The following is a 19,962-nucleotide window of genomic DNA, read 5'->3' as shown; positions in this document are numbered from 1 at the left end:
CCAACTTAAGTGGCTTTTCTGTCAGAGGAAAAGCCACATGTGCTAGAGCTGGGGGCCCCAAACACCACAATGCCCACTTCTCCTGGCACCCACCAAGTGCTTTCAGAAAGTGGGACCTGGTGGGGTTTTTGCCCAGTAGAGATTCTGATTGGCTGTGCAGATTAAAAGGCATCCCCCATTAAACAGAACTTCTGCCTGAAGCCCTGAAGGGTTACTATTAAGAGTTACACAGAACCTCATGTCCTGGCATTCTGCAGTTGGCCTTGCCTCTTTCGGCAGCTATTCTGTGGTTGGCTCCATTTCCCGTGGCAGCCGTTTTGTGGTCATGCCCACCACCCTGTGTCAGAATTCCAAAGCTGCCTGAAGGATGAAAAAAGTTGGGGACCCCTGAGCTTGAGAAAGCCTCCTTCCGCTGGACAAAGGCTTCAAACTTTGCTAGGGAGATGGAGTACACACACCAGCAAGCCTGCACATATTTTATCCTTGCCTGTGTTCTATTCACTTGTTAGTGAACAGAACAATAGATAAAAAGCAGGAAAACAACACAGCCTTGTTTTTCACAAAAGATGGACTGGGGAACACGCACAAATCTGTCCACCACAATTTGATACTGCCCCTGCTAACGCAACTCAAAACCGACCCCTCAAATGCAAATTAAGTGTCTTTTGCACTACATAACTGGATGGGAAGAAGGCTTGCAACCCGATTTGAAAAATGTTTCTTTGGCCGCAAGTTTCAGCGGCGCGTACTTAGTGGGTTAGGAGTGCACAAGTTTCAAGCCTGACTGCTAAAAGGAGTCACTGGGAAAAGTTCATAAACTTCCATTTTTTGAAAGGCATCGAGAAGGCCTGATGCGCCCACACCATCTGTACATAAGCACACCCACTAAATTATGCTGGTCAGTGTTATTAAGCCAAATCATCTACTGATGTGAGCACTACAGAACTCGGCTTAAGCATCGATGTTTTATCTCTTTAGAGGAGCAATCCCCAGTGTGGTACCTGTTTGCTTCTTAAATCTTGGGGATAAAATCCAGAGGGTCTTCAATGGAACAAGGGGGGGGGGAAACGAACAGCTTTTTGGTCACTCCCCACCAGCTGATTAACTAACAAAGCACTGTAACTCATCCTGGGGAGTTACACAACAGATGTGCACCCTTGGCTTGGCCACAAACCTTTTCAGATCTCTGAGCTCAGCAGTCCCTCCCTGGGGCAGCGCAGGTTGGAAATCTTCCTTTGGAAATGGAAACAAAGCAGCAGCCCTTCCCCAAAACACAGAGCCAAAACCAGCTTCCCTCCAGCTCCCTGAAGCAAGAGCCACATTACTTTTGCATCTGGAGCACAATGTCGGATGCATCGTAAGACGAAGCTTGGCTTGGAACCTCCCAACGTTCCATCATTTTGTGATGACACCTGCAACAGCCTCTCAGAATTCCAAGAGTACCCTCAGTCTCAGAAGATCGGTCATCTAGTCCAAACCCCTGCACAATGCAGGAAATTCACAACTGCCTCCCCCCCCACGCCCCCAGTGACCCCTACTCCATGCCCAGAAGATGGCCAAGATGCCCGCCCTCTCATCATCTGCTTAAGGTCACAGAATCAGAATTGCTGACAGATGGCCATCTAGCCTCTGCTTAAAAACTTCCAGAGAAGGAGAGCTTACCACCTCCCAAGGAAGCCTGTTCCACTGAGGAACCACTCTGTTCCTAATGTCTACACAGAAACTCTTTTGATTTAATTTCAACCCATTGGTTCTGGTCCAACCTTCCGGGGCAACAGAAAACAATTCGGCACCATCCTCTATATGACACCCCTTCAAGTACTTGAAGATGGTTATTATCTTTGGTTTTAGAGACTCCCAGTGTTCTATCAGGAAGCTTGGATTAACGTTTAGTAGGCATATTATTTCCAGGAATATATTTCAAACAACATGGCTATGAAACCAATTTTGAGGTGGCAAATTCCACTGGACAAATACATGGGGAAGGGGTTCCATGGAAGCAACAGAGAAGGCAATATGTTAGACTTTCAAGTTACTTCCACTAGCTACCAACACCAGAACATAAAACCAAAATCCTCAGTAACGTGCTGATATCACAAGAATTATTCTGTCACAGACAATGTTTTCTTCCAGTTCTTCAGTCTCAGGCCTGCTACATGATGTTGCTTTAGTAGGAATCTTTGCGGTTAGACTCTTTTGTAATCTGCTTGATGATTGACTGCATAAGCTTTGTTTTACTAGGAATCTTTGCTGTTAGACTCAGTGTGGTGTAGTGGTTGAGAGAGGTGGACTCTAATCTGGAGAACAGGGTTTGGTTCCCCACTTCTCCACATGAGCAATGGACTCTAATCTGGAGAACCAGGTTGGTTTCCCCACTCCTACATGAGAAGCCAGCTGGGCGACCTTGGGCTAGTCACAGTCCTCTCCGAACTCTCTCAGCCCCACCAACCTCACAAGGTGTCTGTTGTGGGGAGAGGAAGGAAAGGCAATTGTAAGTCAGTTTGAGATTCCTTAAAAGGTAGAGAAAATCGGGGTATAAAAGCCAACTCTTTTTATCATATTCTGTAATTTGCTTACTGACTGAACAGCCTTATACTTGTAATCTTCCTTGCACCCCAGTGAGAAAGGCAAACTATAAATGAAATCAGTGAACTATAAAGCATGAAACAACTAAGAGCCCTGTGTCACCTTGAAGACTAACACATTTATTGTAGCATAACCTTTTGCAAGACTCAGACCGCTTCCTCAGGTTGCAGATGGATTTATAGCGAAGTTACAGACAGCAGAAGGAAGCAAGAGAGAGAGTACAAGAGGTCAGGAGGATCCGTTTCTCTGTGCAAGGTATGGGATATTACATTGCTAAGCCCAGATGGTAACAAGATCCAGTGAGAAATCTAAGCGATCCACCAAAAGGGATGCAGATCACTCCCAACTGCTGATGAAACAGAATAAATCGGAAGGGTGTATATAAATTCTTAACAATTACTAAAGATGAGCAATGAAGCAGACTTAACAAGGATCTCTTTCTGGAATTTAAAATTTTTAGATAAAAAGCTTTCATATGCACAGATTTGGAGTAAAGTTACTACAAAGGGCTGCCAACTCCAGGTTGGGAAATTCCTGGAGATTTAAGGGGGTGGAGCCTGGGAAAGGGGGGTTTGGGGAGGGACTTCAATGGAGTATAGTGCTATATTGTCCCCCCTCCAGAGCAGCCATTTTCTCCAGCAGAACCAATCTCTGTCATCTGTAGGGTTGCCAGGTCCCTCTTTGCCACTGGTGGGAGGTTTTGGGGGCGGAACCTGAGGAGGGCGGGGTATGGGGAGGGACTTCAATGCCATAGAGTCCAAGTGCCATGGCAGCCATTTTCTCCAAGTGAACTGATCTCTGTCGGCTGGAGATCAACTGTAATAGCAGGAGATCTCCAGCTAGAACCTGGAGGTTGGCAACCCTAGTCATCTAGCTATCCACTGTACTCCCAGGAGCTTCACCTGGAGGTTGGCAACCCCATGCCAAACCTCCATTATCAGGCTACCATGCCATAAATGAGGAAAATTGTCCCCATCTGATTAATTACTTTGAATAGTCGAATAATTTCAGTTAGAAACATGTAAGTTACCATAAGGAATGTGTGTGTGTGTGTGTTAAGTGCCGTCAAGTCGCTTCCGACTCATGGCGACCCTATGAATGAAAGTCCTCCAAAATGTCCTATCTTTGACAGCCCTGCTCTGATCCTGCAAATTGAAGGCTGTGGCTTCCTTTATTGAGTCAATCCATCTCTTGTTGGGTCTTCCTCTTTTCCTACTGCCCTCAACTTTTCCTAGCATGACTGTCTTTTCCAGTGACTCTTGTCATCTCATGACGGGACCAAAATACGACAGCCTCAGTTTAGCCATTTTAGCTTCTAGGGTCAGTTCAGGCTTGATTTGCTCTAGGACCCACTGATTTGTTGTTTTTTTTGGGCAGTCCAGGGGATCCGTAACCCTCTCCTCCAACACCACATTTCAAAGGAATCTATTTTCTACCATAAGGAATAGCTACTTGAAAAGAAAAAAAAAACGCTCCCCTACCTAGGTCCAAAAATTAAACAGAGTTAATATAAAATTTTATATATAGATAGATAGAGATAGAGAGATAGAGAGATAGAGAGATAGAGAGATAGAGAGATAGAGAGATAGATAGATAGATAGATAGATATAGATATAATTTTATATTATATAAAATTGGCATTTATATTATAAAATTGGCTTTTACAAGGTACCCTCTGAGAACCGTGGCCAGTTTAATTATTTAAAACGAAAGGGTGCATAGAAAGGGAGAGGACCGTCCATGCCTGCCCACCTTCACCTGCGGCCTCTCCCCACAACAAGCTCACCTGTGCGGAACTCCGACGCTCCACCGCTTCCCTGGACCAGAAGAAAAACGTCGCTTCACTTCCGGGAAGAGAACGTCGGGCGTCATTCAAGGAGCTCCAATGGGAACGAGGAGAGGCGGTCATGTGACGTACCAGGAAGCGGCCGGGAGCCTGCCCACTGGCCGCTTCGCTTCCGCCATGACAGGAGAGGCAAAGGGGCATAAGGACAGACCAGGGTTTCCCTGCTCCGAAGGAATGGTTTTTCCTGGAACGTGGGATGGGGGAGGGACGGGTTTATAAAAACTCTCCCCGACCCTTCACGCTGCTTTGATATTCCCTCCAGAAGTCCAGTGGATATTACTCCCCCCCCCCTTGGCATCTGACGCGGATGCCAGCGGATTGGATAACACCATTAGAAAAGTCCTCTGCTACTTAGAAAAGTGTAGTTTATTTCACAGTTCAAAGATATAATACAAACACTTGTTTGTATTATATCTTTGGATATAACACCATCAGAACACCATATAACACCATATAACACCATCAGAAAAGTCCTCTGCTACTTAGAAAAGGGTAGTTTATTTCACAGTGCAAAGATATAATACAAACACTTGTTTGTATTATATCTTTGGATATAACACCATCAGAACACCATATAACACCATCAGAAAAGTCCTCTGCTACTTAGGAAAGGGTAGTTTATTTCACAGTGCAAAGATATAATACAAACACTTGTCACACTCTCTCCGCTCATAATGTTCCACACTGAGCTTCGGTTTCGCTCCATTATATACACTTGACGGTTGCAGCCGCCAACCACAGCAGATGCCTAGTCATCATGACGTTGCTCATGCATTGCATCAGCCTGCTGGTCATAACCGGATCAGGCCAGCTCCCTCTAGCTCTCCAGGGAGCTTCCAGGCTGACTGCATCATTTCAGATCCATCTGATCTACCATGCGCCTGTAAAACTAATCTGACAGCCTTGCAATATCCGTCAGCATCCATAGTTAAATTGTGGAACTCCCTGCCATAGGATGTGGGGATGGCTGCCAACTTGGAAGGCTTGAAGAGGGGAGTGGACATGTTCCTGGAGGAGAGGGCTATCCATGGCTACTAGTAAAAATGGATACTAGTCATGATGCATACCTATTCTCTCCAGGATCAGAGGAGCATGCCTATCATATTAGGTGCTGTGGAACACAGGCAGGATAATGCTGCTCCAGTGGTCTTAGTTTTGGGGCTTCCTAGAGGCACCTGGTTGGCCACTGTGTGAAGACTGCTGGACTTGATGGGCCTTGGTCTGACCCAGCATAGTTTTGTTTTTATATTCTGTGCGACGTCTTACATTCAATTTCAACAGAATGCCAGCCTCCAGTTGTGACCTGGGGATCTCCCAGAATTACAGCCCCTCTCCAAGTAAGAGATCAGTTCCCCTGGATGATTTGGAGAGCTGACTATGGCATTGTACCCTGCTGAAGCCTCCCCCCCCCCCCAAACCTGCCCTCCCTGGGCTGAACAGGTTTCCCAGCCTAGATCTGGCAACCCTACCACATCCCCTCTACCCGTTCTTATGGCTAGCAATGACTGTGCGTTATCTCTGCTGAATCTAGTTTGAAATATGGGACAGCACCCCAAAAGACAAACCATTGTATTGTTTTGAGGGCTACAGCCCTCTCCTTCACATACAGTTTAATTTAATTTGCTGCAACTTTGCACCTTCACAGGCCAGGAATGCCATTTTTTCCTCCCCAAAGTTTCCTACTACTTGGAAACCTGCTTGACAGTCAACGTCATCTAATCTAGGGCCAGCCTTGGGCCAGTCACACTCACAGCCTCAACCCTGGCAAGTATTGGATGGGAGACCTCCAAGGAATAGATGAACTCCCATTCTAGCTGTATCTGAAGAAGCTGTGACTCGCGAAAGCAGATACCCTGTCAGAAATGGTTAGTATTTAAGGTGCTATTGGACTATTGCTCTTTTCTAAGGAATACCGAGAATGGCAAACCACCTCCAACATCTCTTGCCTTGAAAACCCCAGGGGTTTGCTGTAAATCAGCTGTGGCTTGATAGCAAAACAGAATAAAACCATCTAAGCGAGGTTGTAGCAAACCTTTTCACTTTAAGGCTACACTTGGAGGATTTAGGCTTTACCGCCAAGCCTTGAAACTACTTTCCCCACTGCCTTTGAGTGCTAGGCTGATGAAGGGTTCTAGAGGGTTCAAAAGTTTGTAGTATAACAGCTGTTGCCCATTGAAGGACCACAATGCTTCTTCCAAGGTTATAGTGACTACAGAAGAAATCAGCTTCACATCCTAGAGCTATGAAGCATGAAGACCAGGCCTAAACAAGTCTTCACCCTTTAACGTTCTTAGATTGCTCTTGCAACCCTTTGAGCAACTTGAAAGGACGATACAAATGCCTATAAAACTAACTAGCACTTAGTTACTTGGTGCATCTCCACTGAGTTCAATAATCAGAAGCTATTGATCCTTGAAACATTTTATTGTCTTCTCCCACCCCATGGAGGAATAGTATTTTGGAAACACAACTTAAGTTGGAATTCCTACTGCGTTCAGTGAGACTGACTCCCTACTAAGTGAGCACAAGATTTCAGCTAGCTTAAGCTTCAAGCGGTGGTCTTGCTCAAAAACAGTGTCTGCGAAGCACAGTAAAACAATGAATGCCTGTGACTGCACAGAGTACATTACAAAAATCCTGGAGACATGGTGTGTTACATTAATTCAGGACACCAACAAATGCAAGATGCAGTCAAGAAAGAAACCCCCCATCAGAGTGGGCGTGGGCCATTACCATACAGTAATGAATTGGCAAAGCAAGTTGAACAGAGTACATAAACATCTTATTTTCGATGAGTTAGCCACTCCCAGTCTAATGTCAAATCTGCACTTGCCTTCCAATGAACATTGCAAATCTCTTAGCAGCTACGCAGAAAAAAAACAAATGCGGTTGACTTGTGTTTTATTTTTATTTGCGAAATGAACATAGTGTTTATTCCCGAGCCATAAGTTTCTGCTTCTTAAGCTTCTTCTGAGATATCTGAAAAATAAGATAAAATGAATCAAAACCTGCCACAAAATATTCACGTTTACTAAAACTTACTATTAAAACTGCAATATGAAGGAAGGGAGCATCAATGGCTACTAGCCGTGGCAACTAAATGGAACCTCCACATTCACAGGCAGTCAACCTTTGAATACCAGTGTTAGGAGCTAATATCAGGGAAGGCCTCTATGCCCCACTGTTGGCCCTCCAAAGTACCGTGCTGCCCACTGTGCAAGACAGAACACTGGACTAGATGAACCACTGGTCTGATCCAGCAGGGTTGCTCTTATGTTCATAACCTCCATTACACAATAGAATTTTAAAAAATCTTTTCAGCGTAGTGAAATTATTTAAGGACGAGAATGAAAATGATGTCTTTCTACTAGCAAGCACAGAAAAGTATTAATAAAAATCAATGCACAATCACATTAGTGATATTATTTCTCACTGAAGAGCACAATTATAGCTTAGGTCATTTCTTGAACATCTAAGATAATTTACCATTTAAGAAGAGTTAGCTTTTATATGCCGACTTCCTCTACCTTTTAAAGAGAATCAAACTGGCTTACAATCCCCTTCCCCACAACAGACACCCTGTGAGGTAGGTGGGGCTGAGAGAGCTTGAAGAGAGCTGTGACTAGCCCAAGGTCACCCAGCTGGCTTCGTGTGGAGGAGTGGGGAAGCCAACCCAGTTCACCAGATTAGAGTCCGCCGCTCTTAACCCCTACACCACACTGGCTCTTTAATTGCCATGAAATATTACATTAAAACGTCTTCATATATAATGAAGCGTTTACAAAAAAAACCCCAAGATTTACTTCATAGAACGCCGCCATAATTCATACGCCAAGTAGCTTCATACCTTCTTCTTCTGGGCCACCTCTTCTTCCGGCTTGGGGACTATCTGCTCCTTCTCTGTGAGGATCATCTCAATGTGACAGGGGGAACTCATGTAGGGGTTGATGCGGCCATGAGCTCTGTAGGTTCGCCTGCGCATTTTGGGAGCTTTGTTGACCTGAATGTGCTCAATTACCAGAGAATCCACGTCCAGACCCTGGAGGGGAAAGAGATTGAAAGACAGCTCTCGTGATCAGCCTCAGCAACCAAGTAAGACTTTCTCACGCAAAGCCAAAAAAACCAGACCTGGAAAGTCTTTTCCCCCTCGGTACAGAATGATCAGCTCTATTTTCAGCCAGGCACTGTCACAACAGTAGGCCAGAACTAAAGTTGTTTGTAAGGAATCCTACAATAGTCCAAATGCACAGCTTGCATGCTAGTCAGTTACTCAGACATACAAAGTTTTATAGAATTGCCACCTAAGTTTGTACAACAATCAACACTTAACTGCTTTAGTAACTGCTCAGAGCGAACTGGTGGTTTCATGATGAATCCAAAGGTGTCCTAAGTTGGTCATCACTGCAGTTACACTACTCTCCCCCAGAAACAAATACTATGATCCCTGACTCGTGACCCAAATATTCTGCAGCTGTTCAGTTTTCATTCTTAACGCGAAGTCTGATCAAGACAAGTGATACAGAAGAGTGACTATTAGAACTGTTATGCAATTCATTACTTTTTCAGGTTCTGGACGGTTTATGGCAGTACGTTTTATTACAAGCCGCTTCAGCACATGGAACTGAGAAAGCACTCAAATGAAACATAACCTCTCGATAAACCAAGGCAGTTTTGACTCTATGGGGAAAAGGCCAGCATAAATAGCCTCAGGTGTCCTTTAAAAATCCTTCCCTGAACTCTACTTCTATCATCATCTCAATCCCCACAAGGTTACAGCTGTCCTTTGCATTTTTTCCTGGTCAACCTCATTCTGTCTTTTACTTTCAGTAAAAGAACTCTGTATGTTCTTCAGTAAAAGAACTATAGGAACTCTGTATGCTAATTTTTCCCTCTCCAAACACCTCAGAATGACCCTGTTGATTTTCATGGCTTCTACTACTAACCCTATAGCAATAAATTCCTAATTTTTTTAGGAATTAAGTGTGCTTTATGTTTCACTCCACAGGCACCAAAATTCTGCCTTTTCAGCACCTCAGAGCTCCAGCCATCCATCTCTGGACCTGCAGCTAAACACGGTCCCTTCTTTATTCTGACTGCCTCACTTCCACCTTCAAAACAGTTCCTGTAACAAATGACATACAATTCTGTTTGCATTTTTTTAAAATTTCTATCCTAGGCGCCCACCAGATACTTAGTGGTGTTTCCAATTACAGATTATTTAAAGGGCTGCCTTGTAAACAAGACTGGCGGGCAAACACGTGGACTGCTCCTTGACCCAAACCATTCCCTTTTCACTTGTGTACACATCGACATGCATTTGATTTTTACCTTCAGCTCAGCATTGCTTTCGGCATTCTTGAGCATGTGCAGAAGGAACTCGGCACTCTTCTTTGGCCATCGCCCCTGTGTCCAGCCCCACTGCTTGGCCTATAACATGAAGAATGTAATATTGAGTTTCCTTTTAAACAAGATTTACACGGCTTTCATTTTCAATGGGTTGCTCAGAACTCAAGTTTCTTTTCACGGTTAATCCAAAGGTGTCCTAAGAAAGTCATCATAGCAACCACACACACACACCGGATGTGAGAAATCACCCCGTGTTACATCAGAGTAGCTTCATCTGTAAAGTATCTTCTTAAAAATACTTATATCCTGTACATGTGCAATTCCGGTATTAAACTGATCAGAAAGAAACAAAGATCTGGTACAAGCCATAGTACACAGGAGCCAGAGTGGTGTAGTGGTTAAGAGCGGTGGACTCTAATCTGGAGAACCGGGTTTGATTCCTTACTCCTCCACATGAGCAGCAGATTCTAATCTGGCAAACCAAGTTTGTTTCCCCACTCCTACACATGAAGCCTACTGGGTTACCTTGGACTAGTCACAGTTCTCTCTGAACTCTCTCAGCCCCACATACCTAACATCCCGACGTTTACTAGGCAGACTTTGTTTACGGGGTGGTTTGCCAGTGCTTTCCCCAGTCATCTTCCCTTTACCCCCAGCAAGCCGGGTACTCATTTTACCGACCTCAGAAGGATGGAAGGCTGAGTCAACCTTGAGCCGGCTACCTGAAACCAACTTCCGCTGGGATCGAACTCAGGTCGTGAGCAGAGCTTGGACTGCAGTACTGCAGCTTACCACTCTGCGCCAGAGGAAAGGAAGGTACTTGTAAGCCAGTTTGAGACTCCTTAAAGGCAGAGAAAATCGGGGTATAAAAACCAACTCTTCTTCTATACTCCCCCCTTTTCTTTCTCCTAGGATTTTTCAGTGCCTGCACCCTGACCTAGTTTCTAACACTGTGAAAATAATTGGTCGCTGAATTAAGTACTGCAGGCACCAGACTGACAGCAGACAGGCAAGGGGACAATTCAGCTGATACGATTAAACAAAACCTTAAGCTGCTTTATCCACAAGCTGCGCGTAGAGTACATGCTTCCCGTACTGGGTTGCAAAAATCTAATGTATTCGTCATGGTTTCAAATGTTCAGCACACAATTCCCAACACGGTTTATTGTCTGTTCTAGTTCATCTGTAGCAGCTTCCCTTTGTCCAACTGACAGTCACACATCTACCCTCTTCATCCTTCAAGGACTTTTACACAACTGTACCTGAGCACATCTGCCAACCCCACCATTGTAGCGGCGAAAGGGCACACACTGCTTCTTCAGTGTCACGTCTTTTAAGTATTTGGTGGCCTTTCGAATGTGCATACCCTTGATAGCTTGGGCTGTCTCACGTGTATTCTAAGAAGGGGGGAAAAAAGGTCAAAACATTTGACTTCATACAAATTAAATAGGCTAAAAAAAACCTCTAGTCAGTTACTCAGACATACAAAGCTTTGTAGAATTGCCACCTACGTTTGTACAGCAATCCAAACTTAACTGCTTTAGTAACTGCTCAGAGCGAACTGGTGGTTTCACGATGAATCCAAAGGTGTCCTAAGTCGGTCATCACTGAAGTTACACTACTCTCCCCCCAGAAACAAATACTATGATCCTTACTGGTGCCCCAAATATTGTGCAACTGGTTCAGTTTTCATTCTTAATGGGCAGTTTGATCAAGGTAAAAGATACAGAAGAGCACTATTAGAACTGTTATGTAATTCACAACTTTTCCTGGTTCTGGAATGTTTATGGCAGTAAGTTTTATTACAAGCCGCTTCAGCACATGGAACTGAGAAAGCACTCAAATGCAACATAACCTCTCAATAAACCAAGGCTGACAAGATTTGGAGCAGTTTTGAGACTATGGCAATGAACAGGACCTGCATTCTAATTTACCAATCTCTTATGTTTTCTTTTTGTTTATTACACAGGCAGAAAAAAGACAGGAAGTTATATTAAGGGGTGATGGTACTGGAAGCTGTTGAGCATGGACTAACTTACCTTGCATAATACAATAAACATCAAAGATATTAAAAAATTCACTGATGTTCACAAGTCACACATATAGTCTCTTTTTGCCCTAGCAGACAGGAAAATTTAAGCCAGCATTGCAGTTAAACCATACAACATTTGTATTTGATTTAAAAAAATTTTACTTGATTTTAACTGTTTTCTTGTTGAATTTGATTTGATTGTGTCTACTTGATTGTAACGGCCTTTGGCTATATGCAATAAATCTGTACCTACCACATATAGTGACTATGTGCAATCTAACACACTTAACACACTACTGAATACACAAAAGATATGCTATAGTCCACACTCATACTTTCAGGAGAAAAAAAATGAAAGTCAGATTCCACATACCTTGAAGTGGACTCGAAGATTGGAGCCCCTTGACTTGCATGCTGTAGGGAAAAGAAAATGAGCACTGAAAGCTTAACGCATCCCCAATGTGATATTTAAACAGAGGTCTTCTATATATTTTTGTAATTGTTTTATTTGCACTGTGAGCCAACTTGAGATGCACAAGGTAGAAAAGTGGCTAATAACTATTTTAAATAAATAAATACAATAACATCTAAAGAATTTCAAGCAAGCATGTGAGAAAGCTACTTACATTTTGTGGGGTTCTCTGGATCAAGCGAGTAGCGGACCATTTTCAGAGCTAAACTAAGAAAATAAATTGAAAATGTGCAATTCAGATTTGCAACAGAAAGGCATCTGCATCTTTTCAATTACCTTAGAGATTATGATATATAATTTAAAAGAAAGCTGCTCAGAAATCATAGTGTTTTCATGAATTAATCCAAAGGTGTCCTAAGAAAGTCATCATTACAGCTTCAGTTTTTAATCACAAGATTTTCTGTGTCCCTTAATTCATACATACAGACGATAAAAGCAAATAAAGGGACTCAATTCTCCATTTCCCAAACTTTTACTTCATCCTAGAGTACGATCTGGTAGTTACTCCAGTCTAAACCCACTGATTTCAACTGAAGAACTCTGCATAGGATTACACACCTAGAATCACAATAAGGCAGCGCTGAGAAAGACCACAACCTACTAACAAGTAATGTTAAAAACAATTTTAGCACCCAATGACTACACATTACTATATTTTTCAGAGGGAAGAAGTGTTGGTCTGCAGCACCTTAGAAACCAACAAGATTTCAGGGTATAAGCTTTCAAGAGTCACGGCTACCTTTTTACTCTTTCTTGTTAAACAAGGCCATAGTCTAAAATTTTGCATTTTATGGCAGCACAAAGGGAACATGAATTACAAATGATTTTATGAGAACAATAACCAGACTTCGACCATATCTCAGAAACTCATGTTTGTTAATAAGTTTTCAGAAAGCATCTTTGATTTTTGAAGTACTATTCCTGTATAGGGCTTATGAATCTTAACTCAGCCCTATTAAGATTTACTCTGCTTCAGCCTGGCCAGATGTCTTTAGCTATCAAGAACTACTTACCACCGAGCTACCACTCTGGAATTAATAAGCTTTACATAACACGCACGCCCTGATGGCCCAGGCTAGCTGGTTTTTGTCAGATCTCGGAAGCTAACAGGGGTCAACCCTAGTTAGTACTTGGATGGGAGACCGCCAAGGAGTTCCAGGGTGGCTATGCAGAGAGGCAGGCAATGATAAACCCCGTTTATATCTTTTTTCCTGACTTGGATAGTCCCGGCTAGCCCAACCTCATCAGCTCTGGGAAGCTAAGCAGGGTCAACTCTGGTTAGTAGTTGGACAGGAGACCAACAAGGAAGTCCAGGGTCGCTACTCAGAGGCAGGAAGTGGCAAACCACATATTTTACCTTCTTCTTACAGATCAGAATGGGGAACTTACGCATAAGGACAGCAACTGATTCCCCTTGAACATATGAAGCTGCCTTCTACTGAATCAGACCCTTGGTCCAGCAAAATCACTATTGTCTACTCAGACTGGCAGCAGCTCTCCAGGGTCTCAGGCAGAGGTCTTAGTGTAAAATCTGCTTTCTAGGGTGCTAGTTCTGTGCTGTACCACTTCAGATTCCAAGTGGAGGCTCATATGACAGCAGGTTCCTACATATAGAGAAGTAATGTGCCAGGGAAAATGGCAAAGTTAGGCCTGGAATACTACTGAGTTAAAAGTGACCTGGATAGCCCAGGCTAGCCTAATCTCATCAGATCCTGGAAACTAAGCAGGGTCAGCCCTGGTTACACTTGGATGGGAGACCACCAAGGAAATCCAGGGTGGCTAAGCAGAGGCAGGCAATGACAAACCACCTCTGAACGCCTCTTGCCTTGAAAACCCTACGGGCGTCACCATAAGTCATCTGCGACTTGAAAGCATCTCCCATCACCACTGTGACAGCAGGTAGACTTCCCCTGACTATGGAAGCTCCACTGATTTAGCAATAATCTCTTTTCCTTTCTGTAAAATGTATTGAAATGTATTAGGGCAGCCAGGGAATAGCTTGTTGCTGGGCAGAATACACATAATGAAGCATTCAGAAATTATGCAACTGAGGGGATGGGTAAGTGGGGATCCCACCCCACCTACATTTACACACCACCTATTCACAAGATCAAACACACGCCCCTTCCAGGGCTCCCTCGTCCGGCCTTTAAGGTTTTGCTACCTGCATTCCTATACTCGAGCTGGCCAGCTCAATGCTTCTTGCACGAGCTAAATAAGAAAGCCGCGCTGAAGGCATCCCTACTTTTAACGTCATTTAAGAAACCTACAAAAGGCTTCGTCGGCTCCTTCTCGAGCTTGCAATGAAATCTCCCGTGATGCTCTCCCCCTCCCCGCCACCCCAATACAGGCACTTCAACATCCGGGGCTTTCACGGCCCCCTCTTTACAACAGCGGCCATTTTCGCCGCTTCCACCCAGGCCTTCCCCGCCTGCCCGCTCCGTCCTTCCCTCAGCCCCCCGACACTGAAATGCCGCGGCGGGAGGGCGGCTATACGTCTCGCCTCTCCGTGCGGCAGGATCTCCGGGGCCTCCATCGCGGGATGGCGGCGTTCGCCGGCGGATACCAAGCCGGGCCCCGAGCAACCCCGCCCGACTCACCCGAAGACGTCCACTACCGCCGGGAAAAGGAAGGGCAAAGCATGCTGGGAGGATTTCGTGTGACTTCCGGCTCTCGCGAGAGTTCTGGTTGGCGAGAGCCAAACAGAAGGGAGAATCTTGCGTTTATTGGTCAGGGGGCGTGAGTCAACTGCGCGACTGGGGATGGAACGAAAAGGGCTCCGGAAGGGACCGTGTAAAAAGTTCTGGTTTTAAAACATGGTTTGTCATAGCACGTTTATAGCGCCGTGCATATACAGTGCCACAATACATTATTAGTTAAAAATGCGATGTAAATTGATAACAGCAGGCGGAGCCACACTAGCAACAAAGTAGAAGCAGAAAGATAGCCCATAAATAGGACAGCCATTCAAGTACTTGAAGATGGCTATCATATCACCTCTGAGCCATCTCCTTTTCAGGCTAAACATACCCAGCTCCTTCAACCTTTCCTGATAGGACTTGTTCTCCAGACCCCTCTCCATCTTTGTTGCCCTCCTCTGGACACGCTCCAGCTTGTCTACATCCTTCTTAAATCGTGGTGCCCAAAACTGAACACAATACTCTAGGCGAGGTCTAACCAGAGCAGAGCAAAGCGAGGGTCAAAGGATCTGACGAAGGGAGCTTTGACTCTCGAAAGCTCATATCCCCCCAAATCTTACTCGCCTCTAAGGTGCTACTGGACTCTAATTTGTCTGAGCTAAGCACCATTCTGAACTTGCGGCACCATGGACAGATGCTCCTATACAAGCACTGATCAAATGGCAAAGTGCGACATCTGGAAGCCTTCAGAAGTTCTAACAATTCAACTGGATTGACTGCAAAGAAACATAAGAACATAAGAAAGGCCCTGCTGGATCAGACCCAGGCCCATCAAGTCCAGCAGTCTGTTCACACAGTGGCCAGCCAGGTGCCCCTAGGAAGCCCACAAACATGATGACTGCGGCAGCATTTACCTGCCTGTGTTCCAAAGCACCTCATATAATAGGCATGCTCCTCTGATCCTGGAGAGAATAGGAATGCATCATGACTAGTATCCATTTTTACTATTAGCCATGGATAGCCCTCTCCTCCATGAAAATGTTTACCCCCTCTCTTAAAGCCTTCCAAGTTATAAGAACGTAAGAAAGGCCCTGCTGGATCAGGCCTAGGCCCATCAAGTCCAGCAGTCTGTTCACACAGTGGCCAACCAGGTGCCTCTAGGAAGCCCACAAACAAGACAACTGCAGCAGCACCATCCTGCCTGGGTTCCACAGCACCCAACATATTACCGTAGGCATGCTCCTCTGTTACTAGAGAGAACAGGCATGCATCATGACCAGTATCCATAAGAAAAGCCCTGCTGGATCAGACCAAGGTCCATCAAGTCCAGCAGTCTGTTCACACAGTGGCCAACCAGGTGCCTCCAGGAAGCCACAAACAAGACGACTGCAGCAGCACCATCAATTGATACAATTGATACAGCTCAGCTGCAATTAAAAACGCAAGCCACAAGGTGGGGCTGTTTGATATGCTTGAAATTTCAACAAACCTCAGCAAAATTTTCAGGTTTTTTGGGATGTGTGTGAGTGTTGCTTGTTTTTGTCTTGCGTTTTGCTGTCAAGTCACAGCTGACTTATGGCAGCCCTTATCAGTACGTGAACAGAAATGAGTTACGACTTTTACTGCACTCTTTTTTCCCCCTTACTATACTGAAGAAGCAAAGACGAAACTGGTATTTCACTGGAAAATTTCTTCCTAATCCTTTCAGTTGTTGAAAGGTGTACATACTATTTTTTAGTTATCTCAGGCAAAGAGACTTGCTCCCCGATCCCATGTAAGCTTACTCAGAAGTAAGTCCCAGTGTATTCAGTGGCGCATACTCCCAGGTAAGTGTGCACAGGATCCAAGAGCTGAGAGGGTTCTTCAAGGACATCTAGCCCAGCTGTCTGTTTTTGTTTTTTTTAGGGGGTTACCGCACTTGTATTCCCAGCGATGTATTAAGAGTTTGAAAATGTTATAAAAAATACTGTTCGCACTTTCTATGTATTCCCACTGATGTATTAAGAGTTTGAAAACATTATAAAAAATACTGTTCGCACTTTGTTTGGCCCCTTTAGCTGTGAAGATGTCGGGGGTTACCGCACTTTGTATTCCCAGCAATGTATTAAGAGTTTGAAAATGTTATTAAAAACATCGCTTTAAAAGGGTTTTTGGATACCACGGCTTATAAATGGTTGGAAGACGTCATCACAGCTAAAGGGGCCAAACAAAGTGCGAACAGTATTTTTTATAACGTTTTCAAACTCTTAATACATCACTGGGAATTCAAGTGTGGTAACCCCCATCTTCCAACCATTTATAAGCCATGGTATCCAAAAACCCTTTTAAAGCGATGTTTTTTATAACGTTTTCAAACTCTTAATACATTGCTGGGAATACAAAGTGCGTCTATCTTTGCAAACATAAGAGATTTTTTTCAGGTTATAAAGTTACATGATTTCATAGAATCATAGAGTTGGAAGGGACCGCCAGGGTCATCTAGCCCAACCCCCTGCACAATGCAGGAAATTCCAAACTATCTCCCCCACACACACACCCAGTGACCCCTACTCCATTCCCAGAAGATGGCCAAGATGCCCTCCCTCTCATCATCTGCCTAAGGTCATGGAATCAGCATTGCTGACAGTTGGCCATCTAACCTCTTCTTAAAAACCTCCAGGGAAGAAGAGCTCACCACCTCCCGAGGAAGCCTGTTCCACTGAGGAACCGCTTTGACTGTTAGAAAATTCTTCCTAATGTCTAGATGGAAACTCTTTTGATTTAACTTCAACTCATTGGTTCTGGTCTGACCTTCTGGAGCAACAGAAAACAACTCGGCACCCTCCTCTATATGACAGCCCTTCAAGTACTTGGAGATGGTTATCATATCACCTCTCAGTCTTCTCCTCTTCTTTAATAGATTGTCAAGAAACACTCCATTTTCCTTGTATGGGTTCATTTTTGCATCGATTGTGCTGTTGCTTGCCTTGTGTTGCTGAACATGTGAAACGGCCCCTCTGAAAATCATGGTGATTGGGGTGATGGGAAAGTTCTGTCTGTGGTACTGGACCTGTTCATTCACACATGCTAATGTTGGATGCATCAGTCCCCAAAGGGTGTACAATTCATTTGTTCAAAAGCCCTCAGATTTATCCTACTGGGCTTGAAAAAGTACAAAATAAATGAAATGCTGGTTCAAGTATAGTTTCATGTGTCTGGGGAATAATTCCAAAGTTTGCAAACCTCCACAGCAGTTTTCAGACCTGGAATCTCCACCGAATGCTTCCGTATCAAGTTGTCTTCTTTCGAACGCCGGTGTGTCTGCCATGGATTCTCTGCTCAAAAAGATTGGAAAGCACTTGGGCACATTCAGTTGATGCCATGTGCCCCCAGAATGTGCCAAACGTTTGAAAGTCAGTAACAGTAGATAAAATTGAGCTAGATTTCTCCCTTCGAAATCCCTTTGTATGAGAACTGCTACTCTTAAATCAGCAACTGAATGCTCTGGAAGGTTAAAATGCTCCCCTACTGGTTTCTGAATGTTGTGGTTTCTGATGTCAGAGTTTTCAGGGTATGAGCTTTTGACAGTCAACACTCCCTTGAGTAGGAATGGAGATTTGAGTGTGTTTTTAATCCCAGTCACAAGGTGGGAGGGGTGTTATAAAGAATGCTGTTAAAGGATGCAAGGGTACAATGCACATTGTAATCAGCTTGCTTGGGGGCAGAAAGTTAGCATCTGCAGAGAGATAAGAATCCTATGTCTGGGGGGTCCATTGTTCTGAACTTGTGAATGACCTCAAATCCAGCAATCACGTTGTAATTTCCCCTTGAAATTTTATTGTTTGAGTACTCTTAGGTCAGCAATGGAATGACCTGGAAGATTAAAATGCTCTCTTACTGGTTTTTTAGTGTTGCGGTTTTTAGTGTCGGAATTATGCCCATTTATTCTTTTGCTTAGGGATTCTCCTGTTTGTCCGATGAAGAGATTGGAAGAGCATTGCTGATATTTGATGGTGTATATAATGTTGGAAGAAGAATAACTGAACAAACCTAAGATAGTGTGGCTGGTGTTGTTAGGTCCAGTGATTGTGCTGTCAGAGTGGATATGGGGACAGAGTTAGGGTTGCCAACCTCCAGGTGATGGCTGGAGATCTCCCGCTATTACAACCCATCTCCAGTTTCCCTGGAGAAAATGTGGGATGTGTAAGATTTTAATTAATTTAATTCTAGCATATTAGAAAAATGTTATTTTTCTGTTATATTTATAAGCTGTGGTTATTTATATAAGTCAGTAAAAAATAGTCTTGTCTAACTTAAACTGAACAAAGCAGGTGATTTTTCGTATCTGGAACAGGGTGGTATAAAAACAACAACATGTGACCACGGAAATGAGATCAAAGTTAGGGTAGATTTGAGAGGAGGAGATATTCAAATCCTCTTGGAACAAAGAACTCTGGAGGAGTATAAAAATATGGGAAATAGGCGGAGTCTGTTAGAAAACTTTCACTTTTGAAGCCGAAAAGGCCTGAAATGTATTCCTCTTTTGCGTGGCAAAATAAAAAGCTTTTTTCCCCTTGCTTCTTAAACCTGGTGTCGTCTCTGTCTCATGGTAATAAAATCTGGCCAGGGAACAGAGTGAATTTACATCCAACAGATTTATGGCACCCCAGAGGGACATCTGGTTGTCAACTGCCCACAGATGAGGGGTGTCGAAGCTTTGGAGGACAGGTGCACCCAGCGATTTCACTGGCCAGCCGCTTCGGCAATTGGAGTATATGGCATTTAAGTCCCTCTCCTCTCCAAACCCCGCCCTCCTCAGACTCCACCCCCAAAATCTCCAGGTATTTTCCAACCGGAGCTGGCAACCCTAGACAGAGTTGGCTTTTTGGTTTGTTGCTGGCCCTAGTCCCAGTGTCCATGTCCAGGTTTGGAAGGGTATTGAGAAGTTGTTTAAGGGTCTGTGGGCAATGAAAGCTTTGCCTCCCAATGCCTATGAGAGAGAAGTATCCAGCATAGGTTGTAGATCATTAATGATGCGTTGAACCGGTTTGAGCTGAGAGCT

General features: G+C 44.1%; 1 protein-coding gene and 4 non-coding genes across 5 annotated transcripts; all 5 read right to left on the bottom strand.

The window, feature by feature from the left end:
* Positions 1–7,321: 7,321 nt before the first annotated feature.
* RPL17 (ribosomal protein L17) lies at positions 7,322–14,969 on the bottom strand. Its single transcript, XM_056848000.1, has 7 exons — positions 14,883–14,969; positions 12,437–12,489; positions 12,184–12,224; positions 11,041–11,175; positions 9,761–9,859; positions 8,280–8,471; positions 7,322–7,411 (listed from the first exon to the last, which is right to left on the bottom strand). The coding sequence occupies exons 2-7, from the start codon at positions 12,474–12,476 to the stop codon at positions 7,364–7,366; spliced, it is 555 nt and encodes a 184-aa protein (XP_056703978.1). The 5' UTR covers positions 12,477–12,489; positions 14,883–14,969; the 3' UTR covers positions 7,322–7,363.
* LOC130477221 (small nucleolar RNA SNORD58) lies at positions 8,773–8,839 on the bottom strand. The gene has a single exon (XR_008933309.1). It is a non-coding gene; the product is annotated as a small nucleolar RNA SNORD58 (small nucleolar RNA).
* On the bottom strand, positions 9,929–9,995 carry LOC130477220 (small nucleolar RNA SNORD58). Its single transcript, XR_008933308.1, has one exon. It is a non-coding gene; the product is annotated as a small nucleolar RNA SNORD58 (small nucleolar RNA).
* On the bottom strand, positions 11,325–11,391 carry LOC130477223 (small nucleolar RNA SNORD58). The gene has a single exon (XR_008933311.1). It is a non-coding gene; the product is annotated as a small nucleolar RNA SNORD58 (small nucleolar RNA).
* LOC130477222 (small nucleolar RNA SNORD58) lies at positions 12,591–12,657 on the bottom strand. Its single transcript, XR_008933310.1, has one exon. It is a non-coding gene; the product is annotated as a small nucleolar RNA SNORD58 (small nucleolar RNA).
* Positions 14,970–19,962: the final 4,993 nt, after the last annotated feature.

Source organism: Euleptes europaea, chromosome 4 (assembly GCF_029931775.1).
Source record: "Euleptes europaea isolate rEulEur1 chromosome 4, rEulEur1.hap1, whole genome shotgun sequence".
NCBI classification, from domain to species: Eukaryota; Metazoa; Chordata; class Lepidosauria; order Squamata; family Sphaerodactylidae; genus Euleptes; species Euleptes europaea.
This window is presented reverse-complemented; position numbering and strand designations above follow the sequence as displayed.

What these genes read in the sequence shown, in the direction of transcription:
- RPL17 (XM_056848000.1), bottom strand. Translation starts at nt 12,476, where the DNA reads ATGGTCCGCTACTCGCTTGATCCAGAGAACCCCACAAAAT. An exon ending in TCCAGAGAACCCCACAAAAT is followed by an intron (nt 12,225 to 12,436) that starts GTAAGTAGCTTT and finishes TTTTCCCTACAG; the next exon opens with CATGCAAGTCAAGGGGCTCC. An exon ending in AAAGCAATGCTGAGCTGAAG is followed by an intron (nt 8,472 to 9,760) that starts GTAAAAATCAAA and finishes TTTCCCCTCCAG; the next exon opens with GGTCTGGACGTGGATTCTCT.